Source organism: Gossypium hirsutum, chromosome D03 (genome assembly GCF_007990345.1).
Source record: "Gossypium hirsutum isolate 1008001.06 chromosome D03, Gossypium_hirsutum_v2.1, whole genome shotgun sequence".
NCBI classification, from domain to species: domain Eukaryota; kingdom Viridiplantae; phylum Streptophyta; class Magnoliopsida; order Malvales; family Malvaceae; genus Gossypium; species Gossypium hirsutum.
The window spans coordinates 44908966-44919066 of record NC_053439.1 but is presented as its reverse complement, the minus strand read 5'-3'; the positions used below and the strand labels follow the sequence as shown (position 1 = coordinate 44919066).

At 35.4% G+C, this 10101-nt stretch overlaps 1 protein-coding gene and 1 non-coding gene across 4 annotated transcripts; one reads left to right on the top strand and one right to left on the bottom strand.

The window, feature by feature from the left end:
- The first annotated feature begins 5629 nt into the window (after positions 1-5629).
- Positions 5630-8502, top strand: LOC121215518 (histone-lysine N-methyltransferase ATXR6). Of its 3 annotated transcripts, none has more exons than XM_041090229.1 (7): positions 5671-6133; positions 6419-6493; positions 6599-6828; positions 7038-7138; positions 7235-7447; positions 7533-7634; positions 8122-8502. In XM_041090229.1, the coding sequence occupies exons 1-7, from the start codon at positions 5875-5877 to the stop codon at positions 8339-8341; spliced, it is 1200 nt and encodes a 399-aa protein (XP_040946163.1). In that variant the 5' UTR covers positions 5671-5874; the 3' UTR covers positions 8342-8502. The 3 variants fall into 3 exon arrangements, with proteins under 3 accessions (XP_040946164.1, XP_040946163.1, XP_040946165.1); XM_041090231.1 differs by having other exon boundaries at positions 5785-6133; positions 8133-8502; XM_041090230.1 differs by having other exon boundaries at positions 5630-6133; positions 7533-8502.
- Positions 6893-6965, bottom strand: TRNAR-UCU (transfer RNA arginine (anticodon UCU)). The gene has a single exon. It is a non-coding gene; the product is annotated as a tRNA-Arg (tRNA).
- Positions 8503-10101: the final 1599 nt, after the last annotated feature.

Here is a 10101-nt window from a genome sequence, read left to right as displayed (position 1 = left end):
ATGACATTTAAATCCTTCATTGACCTTCTACCATGATCGAAATCTTTGGTTTGTAAAAGTTTTTCCATAGGTCCAAATGGTTTGTTGAAGAGAAAACAAGGAAGACAATATGCGACATTCTTACTTGGTGAAAACTCGAGTCAATTCAAGAATAACTTGTACCAAGATGGGAGAAATCAATGTCTATTCCTGTCAATATACTGAGGAGATGTTGGAGCCTCACTTGGAAGAATCAATTGATATGACCGAAACTTAATATAAGCTCGATGAACTTCCTCCTATTGATTTGAATGGTAATCCCAAATAGATTTTCGAAGTCCCAGATCATGCTTTAAAGAAAATACACTTTACTTTACAATAATTTTCTTTTTGGACTCTTAGTCTGCTTTTGCAGGTGTTCATGGAGAAGCTGCTCGCGTAGAGGAGACTGACTCCGAGTCTTGTGGCGACTAGAAACTGCTGGAGCCGTTTAAGGACGGCGGCTAGGATTTTCTGCTTGGGGTTTTTTTGATTTAATTGTGTTGGGCTGTTAGTTGGGCTTGTACAAAAAACTGGGCTGTGCCCAATAACCTATTTTGTACGAGCCCGGGCTAATTTGGCCTGCTACAGCTGCCCTTCTTTGCTCGTTGTCGAATTCTGGCATTTGAAACTTGTGAGGGAGTACCAAATCCGGGACCAAACTCAAATCTTTAGCGTCAATCCCACGATAGTTTTCAATTATTTTCATCGCCTTAAACTTCTCTTCGAGCCACTTGCACCTTTCTTCTAACTGCTTTGGCAACTCTTCCTTTATTTTTTCCTTTTCAGCCACTTCATCGAAGTCAGGAATGGTAGAGTTAACAGGGCGATTCCTGGGGTTAGAGCGTGATCCAGCCTGGAAGTTCGTTGGTATTGAGGCATCAGCCTGAAACTGCTGAGGCCTGATTGTGACAGTAGATTTGTGCGGGTATGCCTCAACTTGGGCTCGCACATGTGGAGAATAAAGCCTGGAGGATAGAAAAGTTCATCATCGTTTCCCTCTTCATCATTAGCTATGGGGCCCTTTCTCTTATCACTTCCCCCAGTCAACAGTTGGGTCAACTTCTCCATCATATCCTTTTGGGATTCCAGCATCTTCTCTGACATATCCTGTTGCATTTTGTCTAACTGCTCCTGCACTTGTAGCTGAAGTCGGTCTTGTATTTCCTTCTGGTACTGTTCGAGCTTTTCCAATCTCTGATACATGTCTTTAGTCTTTGCTCGAGTGTTGTAACGGTGTTTGGTTGGTTGGTTGGTTTCCAAGTTAACTGAGCAATGATTTTAATTAATTAGGATATTTTAACGGTGTTTAATGCATATGATGTGATGCATGAGATGGATACAAGAAGAGACGTTGATTCTGGTTCAATTTTTTACTAGAACAACTTTACTAGAAAATAGATCTCTTTACATAAAGCGGATACATATACGGCTTCACCCTCGTACTCCAAGCAAAGACATCAACCATTCGGATATTAAGATGCATTTTACGAATTTTAACTCCTTTTGTTTGATCTAAGTCGTAACTCCTTTCTCACTCGTGTTCATTAGCTTCTTTAAGAGGTTGAGAAGTTTGATGGCTCTTGAATAATCTTTAACAACTTGAATCCTTAGGCAACGTAGCAAAGTCGTATACTTCTCTTGTTAGACTATTACACCTTTCGTGTCACGTTTCCTTAGACTATACTCGGACAACCGTATTATCTTCCACCTTATCAAGAAATCCGTTTTCCGTGGCAAGCTCTCTATTTAACAACCGAACATGAATCAACACATCTTCTCTATAATGAAATGCCACGCAGTCAAAGTGAAATACAAAAAGTCAGTATCATGTACAAACAATCAAAACACCTATTCAAGTGTCTACCAGGGTTCAGTGTAATTCTATCTAGGGAGAGTTCCTAAAGGTTCACTATATGAGGTTCAGTTTCCAAAGCAAAGGTACCCGAACCAGTAGATTCCTCGATCCTCACCCATTTAGGCTCATATGGACCAGGTTCAGTTCAGGGGAATACATTTCCCTATGGCTGCACGGAGATGAAAGTCTCACGAAAACATAGGTACGAATGTATCCCGAAAGCAGTTCACTACCCTGCACGGAGGTGAAAACCTCACGAAGGACTAGTTTCTCGCTCCCATTTAAAGGGGTAAAATTGACCAACCAATGCAATGCAAAATGCAGATACACACTGACAAATTTGGAGGACACGACGATTAAAATCATTAAAATAATAGATAAAATACAAAAAGGGAAATCACAAATTTAAAACAAATTTTGATTTTTTGATAAAAAGACAAAAATGAATCAATTTGCGGCTTGACTCTCAACCAGTCCCCAGTAGAGTCTCCAAGCTGTTGAAACCACTTTTTGAAAACAAAACTTTAGTTGTCGACTTTTAAAAAAACAAAAAAAATGGGAGTCGCCACTGATCCCTGATTGAGGTGTGATCGACTCACCTTTAAAACAATTTTGGTCTACGAAATTTGAGAAACAGGTTCGGGAGTCAGTTACGCACGAGGAAGGGTTAGCACCCTCGCAACGCCGAAAATTGGTTCCGAATTTGATTGTTTAATGTCTTGGTGTCGAAAATTTGAAAAGATTTTAAAAGAAACTTAAATGCTGAAATTTGAAAAGGATAATCAATTGTTTAAGTCGGACGAGGAAATCGAGACTCAATACGTTAGAGTACAATTTCTCTATACCCCCAAACTTTGAATATCGCTTTTATTTTATAAGAAAATCTTCATCTTGAGAAAGCAATATGTCATGCCCAATAGATTAGGACACAACAAGTTAAATTCCCGAAAAGGATTTTTGCATTTATGCGTTCGAAAAAGACATGCTCGATTATTTAGGTTTAACAAGGAAAATTGGAACCCAATACGTTAGGGCTTGATCCTCTTGAAAATCCCAAATATCGAATATCGCATTATATTGGAAGCCTTTGAACAAAAAATGGTTTGAATGCTTTGTCGGAACCAAATATATCTTCTTGTTAAAAAAAATGTTAATATACAACATAAAACAAATACTTTAATATGAATTATATATGTATATGTATTTACAAAATATGTATATATATAAGTACAATATATAAGTAAATTTGAAAATATGTGTATGCATATATTAAAAAAAACACAGATAAGTATACATATAAAAGAAAATGAATTAAATATATAACAAAACTTATAATAATTTCTAAAAAAAATGTATATATATGTATGTGAAAATTGTGAAAATAAGATAAAAAATATAAAAGTATGTATATGTATATATATATTTACAAAATAAAAATGTATAGGTATATATATAGGTAAATCATGAAAATATGTATATATTTAAATACTTATATATGTACAATATGTATATAAAATAATGGAATATATAGAATAATAAAAAATGTTTATAATAATTTAAAAAAATATGAAAAAAATGTATATATTATAGAAAATGAATGTATATTTTGAATTGTAAAATATGGGAAATATATGTGTATTCTAAAATGTGTATGTATATATATATACGTTTGTAAAACTTATGAAGAATAATATATATAAAAAAATATATAGAAGCATACGTATATACATATTTACAAAAGTAAAAAAAGGTTTTTGAAACTAAAATATAAAAAGTATATACACGTTTTGTAAATAATTAAAAAAAATAAATCTTAAACCAAACTAGCAAGGGTTAAAATGAACTTAAAACAAAATTAGAGAAAAAAACGCAAATAAAATAAAGGACCCAATTTAAATACGCGAATAACTCAGAGGGACCAAATGGGAAAATATCCCTCCCTTTGAAATGCACCGTTTTATCGGGATCAAATCGGAAGCCAAATGAAATTTAAAGAATCAATTGAAGAAAGTAAAAAAGCTAAATTGAAATGATTGAAAAAAATTGAAGGGACCATATGCGCAAATGTCCCATTTAAAGTCAGAATGCGCGAACCTTGCTTGCTGGTCGGGTCGACGCGCGGGTCTGGTCTTTCAAACGGCGCCGTTTTGTCTTACTTTAAGTTAAACAAAACACAAAAAAAAAATTTAGAAAATCATTTTGTTCTTTTTAAAAAAATCAATGGCTCTGCTAGGGTTTTTCTTAACCCATTCTTTTGTGCCGCCATTCACCTGTCCCTTCACCAAAGCTCCGATTGCGACGGAGATGGCGGTGGCACGGCAACTTCGACGAAAGGTAAGTTTTCCTTTCTTCTTTTCTTTGTTATTTTAAGTAAAAATAAAATAAAATAAAATAAAATAAAAAATAAAAATATATATACACAAATAAAAAGAACGATGAACACTACAAAGTGAAACGGAAAAAAAAATCACCTTCATACTAAAAAACAAATTTGATATCTATATTTAATTTTTCTCCGTATTTTCTTTCGTAAAAACTCCCTCACCCATTTCCTCAGTGTACCGATTAGGCTTTATAGCCTAAGAAAATACACTTTACTTTACAATATTTTTCTTTGTGGACTCTTAGTCCGCTTTTGCATGTGTTCGTGGAGAAGCGGTGGGCGTGGAGGAGGCTGACTCCGAGTCTTGCGGCGACTGGAAACTGCTGGAGCCGTTTGAGGGCGGCGGCTAGGGTTTTCTGCTTGGGGTTTTTTTGATTTAATTGTGTTGGGCTGTTAGTTGGGCTTGTACAAAAACTGGGCTGTGCCCAATAACCTATTTTGTACGGGCCCGGGTTAATTGGGCCTGCTATAGAGTCTCTAAGTTTAATCTTTCAAGGCCCATCATACATTAATATTTGATTATTATTACTAAAGTTATATAATTAAAAGCTGAAAAATACTTTGTTAATATAAAGTATAACATTATTGCTTAAGGGGGCGAATTATATGAAATACAATTTGACTAAAAGGGATAAATGTTATACAACATGGACACTAAATCTAAAATACATGATAATTTATATATAAAAATTTAAAAATCTGAAAATTCCAAAAGGGCGACTGTCCTCTCGCACCCCCTAGATCCATCCCTGCTTGAGAGGCCCATTTACAATAGAAACTTGATCAAATTAGACCCTCTACGATTAAATGGATCTATTAAGTGTACTATTGAAAAGAATAAAAAAAAAGCCAAATTGAAATCGAACTCTTTTAAAATGTCATTTACCATTTAAAAGAATTAATATTTTTAAAACTTTTATGATTCTATAAATGAAACCTTTTGTTTGAAATTGAATTACAATTGAAAAAAATAAATTTTAAAATATTTTTTATACAATAAAAGTTAAATATGTTACAATTTGAATTTATTTGATTTTTTAATAATATAAAAATTAAATTAATCCATTTAAAATAGGAGAATTAATTTGATCCAATTATTATAATACAAAGACCTCCCAAATACTGCATATTTAAACCTATTTATAAATTACCTTTATTTGATAATTCTTTTAAAAGGAAAATAAAAAATAAAAATCGAAACATTTATTTCATTAGGCTGGTTGCCCTCCATGATTTGGGTCCAATTGAGGTGGCCCATGGACTCCTTTAACTGAAAATAAATGGGAGATCCACTAATCCAACGGAAAATAACATAAAAAATGTAGCCGATTACAGTACATCTCGTTACACCTTATCACATCCCAACTCATATACAAATTATACATGGAAAGAAGCGCAAAACCAACGTTTCACCTTCCAAAAACCGAAAACATGGCGCGGAATCGTTTTCCCGCGAAACCAAAAACCAGCGCGCGAAAATACCTACCTGTCTCTTCTCTTATAATCCGCCGCCCAACATCAAAGCTGGAAATATTTCTAGCTTGTTTTTCTTCCGCTTCTTCTCCTTTTTATTTATTTATTTATATATATCTCCGTTCTTTGTCTTTGCTCGTCAATGGCGGTGGCTAAACCGACGACGATGGTTCTTAGACGCAGGACTCGAGCTCCTAGGCGCTACTCCGAAGATGAGGATGGCTTGGGTTGCGACGATGTTTACTGCGAGAGATGTGGGTCGGGTGATTTTGGATCCAAGCTTTTGTTGTGCGACAAGTGCGATAAGGGATATCATCTGTTTTGCCTTAGACCCATTCTAGTTTCGGTGCCTAAAGGATCCTGGTTTTGTCCCTCCTGCACCAACATCAAGCAGCCCCAATGTACGGTTTCTTCTCCCTTAAAAATCATTTCTTCCCCTTTACTGGTAGTTTTCAAACTGTGAATATATTGAATCATGACTTGATTTGGGTGTTTAATTTGCCTGATGATTACTCGATGCCTGTGGATTTTAGCTTCTGAAATTAACCACTTAGGATGTTAGAATGAGATTGAAATGAATTATTTCAGTAAAGTTAAGCTATTCACTGCTAAATCCTTGGGATATAAAGTTGTATAAAGTAATGCAATTTTTATTTATTTGTCCTTTTTTTTCCCTCTATATTCAGTGTTTCCGCTAGTTCAGACCAAAATTGTTGATTTCTTTCGGATTCGAAGGTCATCCGAGTCCATGGAAAACCAAAGTAAGTAAAATCAATCTATCAAATGAATTTCCCATTCATTTCATTTATAGAATTACAAAATTATTAGATAGGCGGAGTAATTGTTTCTGTTTATGGGCTGTTTAGGCAACATTAAAAAGAGAAAGAGAGCTTGTAGCTTAGCGGTGTCCAAGAGGAAAAGGAAGTTGTTGGCGTATAATCCAACAGAAGACCCACAAAGGAGATTGGAACAAATGGCTTCATTGGCAACCGCACTGAAAGCCTCTGGGACTGAGTACAGTGATGGGCTCACTTACCGGCCTGGCATGGCACTAAGGTCGGCTAATTGTGCAGCTCTTGAGAAGGGAGGAATGCAGGTAATGACCTTTTTTAATGATTTTACGATTTTTATTAAAAAACTAAAATATTTTATGTTAACTGCACACCCAGTGGGACTCGAACCCACAATCGCCTGATTAGAAGTCAGGCGCCTTATCCATTAGGCCATGGGTGCTTCTTGTCACTGAAACTTCAATGCTCCAACTTAACCATGTGGGATTAATTTGATGAATTCGATGCATTCCAGATTCTACCCAAAGAGGATATAGAGACATTAAACTTATGCAAAAAGATGATGGAAAAAGGAGAATGCCCTCCTCTCATGGTCGTCTTTGATCCTGTGGAAGGGTATGTAAAACGTTATCAGTTTATAGATTGTTATTCTATTGCACTATGATGCACATTTAGCTTCCAAGCCAGCTATTGATGTTTGATATTTGGCAGGTTCACTGTACAGGCTGATAGATATATAAAGGATTTAACTATAATCACAGAATATGTTGGAGATGTTGATTACTTGAAGAACCGTGAAAATGATGATGGAGATAGCATGATGACTCTTCTTCATGCATCAAATCCTTCAAAAAGCCTTGTTATTTGCCCTGACAAGCGTAGTAACATTGCCCGCTTTGTCAATGGCATCAACAACTTCTCACCGTAAGTCCATCTTATTCTATGTACTCCGTATATTTCTGTTTTGTTTTTTAGCTTTGGATATGAAAGTGCTGTGATCTTAATGCAGGGATGGGAGAAAGAAGCAAAATGTAAAATGCGTGAGGTACGATGTGAATGGGGAGTGTCGAGTGTTGCTGATTGCTAACAGAGATATAAGAAAGGGAGAAAGGTTGTACTATGATTACAATGGATATGAACATGAATACCCCACTGAACATTTTGTTTAGCTTTTTTATTCTGCTTGATTATAGATTTCCATACTAAGATTAGGTTGGAACTGATGGTATTACTTCAAACTTGGCAAGATAATTGTATACACATGATTGTCCGTTTTTGTTCACTAATTTAAGCCTTTTCTTTGAGGGTTAAACATTTTCTGTATCAGGAAAAAAGTTCATATTGCATCCATCATAATGTTTACTCTCCACCCTATTGAAATGTCCATTCTGTTTCAGAACAACATTTTTTGTTTGGGTTTAACAAGCCTTACGAACCATTGTGTTTAACGAACGGGCCTCAGGACCACCCTTATTTTGATTCAGAAACAAATCTAGCTAGGATGGTCCATAATTAAAAGGCATAAGCATTGCATTGACAGTGCGTTTGTGTACCGTCAGATTAGTGGTCCACTCCAATCTTTCACACTTTTTGGTTAGTCAATGTGCAGCTGATGCCATGGGATCTGAATCAGATGCAACACCCCCCCCCCACCACATTGGATTGTGGTTCTGGAACAAAATTTTTTATGTACTTTGGTTTGGGTGTTTCAAGGTCCAGGCCAGGCCTTGTCCAGCAATAACAGAAGCCGCAGCGGATCTACTGAAGAATAATGTATATCAAATTTTTAGATGTATTTCAGAAGTGTGTTCGAATTAAGTGAACTTTATTATTACTTGTAAGGCTTGACAATGATTGATTCCTTACATTGTTGTCTTGCTAATGCCCATGTCTTACCCTGTTCTAAAGTATAAGTTTTGCTGCAATTACCATTTACCAAACCATTGGTTTAATGGAGAAAGACTTCTATTGATTTGAAATTTTAGTGGTTCTAATGCCATTTTCTTACTCATTGCTTCTTGCTTAATTGTATTTTTATGTATGTTTTAGTATACAGTTAGCAATAAATTAATTTAATCTAACTATTATAATGCATATGTAATAAATAAACTTTTTCTCCATGTTATTACATTAATAACTAAACCACACATGATGCTTTAATTAAGTCCCACTATTTACTCGTTTCATAATTACTTCTTTATTGTTAGCTCATTTCAAGTATGTTTTTTCAGTACCTTTTCTTTTCATAATTTACACATAATGTCTTGTATGTAAAGCTTGCTACAATTCAATAAAACTTAAGTAAGTTCTTCCTTCGCAATTTGCCTTGCTTTTGTACGACATCATATTAAACTTACAATCTAAGGTGTAATCCTTAACTGATCCAACTTTTCTTTTTCCAGCATTTCTCTTCATCATAGCATCCTTTTACACTCATCACAATGCTAAAACCACCAATGTCTCCAACAGCCTCAAACACTTAATCCAATCAATTCCTCACGCCAACCCTCAATTAAACTCTCCGGTAGTCACAATTTCACTTGAAAGGATCAACTCATTATGCAACTTCAAGCCATGATCTCTACAGTCATCTCAATTGCTCCAAGCCATCTCCTCCACAAAATGCCACCATAGATGGTCATAAGGCTACTAATCCCGAGTACAAGGCTTGGTTTCATTAGGGTAAACTCACCTAAAATGCCCCATGGTATTCGTGAAAGCCACCATTATGTCTATTGTTGTATCAGTCGCCACCTTCAAAGTTGCTTGAGACAACTTCTACACTGCATTTGCAAGCAAATCACAAACCCGCATCTTCAACCTCCATCATCATTTGAATTGAGTCTCTAAGGACACCAAGTTCATTGTTGAATACTTATGAGAGATATGACCTCTCTTTGACGAACTTACCATTGTAGGCTTTCCTATCACTAATGAAGAATTACCAGCTAATATATATTTTGCGAGATTCTGTAGCCATTCATGCATGAGACCCAAATCACCTATAAGGAGTTTCTTTTATAAGCTTCTCGATAATGAGTTGCTCTTCAAACATGAAAACCTCAGAAAGGTTACTAAGATTACAGTTGTTTCACATTGAGTTTCTTACAATGCCTTGGCTCAACAAAACTCTTGCTACCCAACCAATAACAACAAATAGCATCAATTGAAATGACCATTCACTCAAATTTTAACACCCTACATCTGACTCAGAAGTCGACTGGTTGTAAGAGACCACATTTGTTGTCGAGGCAACTCAAACATTAAAACAATCGCTGAAGTTAAAAATTTGGGGGAAAAAACAAGTCAAGCGTCAGAATTACAATTAATAGATGTTATGAATGTTAAATGAACTTAAATGAATACAAATGGACTCATATATGTTAAACTGGGGTCAAAGACAATCAAACATGGAGCTAGATTACTAATCCCAAGTCAAACTACCAAAATGCATGCTATGTCTCGAGACAATGAAGCCATGTCTCGAGACATGCCTCCCTTGTTTTTGAATTTTAACTTTTAAGTTTCATGTCTTGATACATTGGACCCATGTCTCGAGACTTCAACCATAATTTCTT

Excerpts from the sequence above, each read along its gene's own strand:
- LOC121215518 (XM_041090229.1), top strand. The coding sequence starts at position 5,875 with ATGGCGGTGGCTAAACCGACGACGATGGTTCTTAGACGCAGGACTCGA. Across the intron at positions 6,134-6,418 it reads CAACATCAAGCAGCCCCAAT|TGTTTCCGCTAGTTCAGACC; the intron begins GTACGGTTTCTT and ends CTCTATATTCAG. Across the intron at positions 6,829-7,037 it reads TTGAGAAGGGAGGAATGCAG|ATTCTACCCAAAGAGGATAT; the intron begins GTAATGACCTTT and ends GATGCATTCCAG.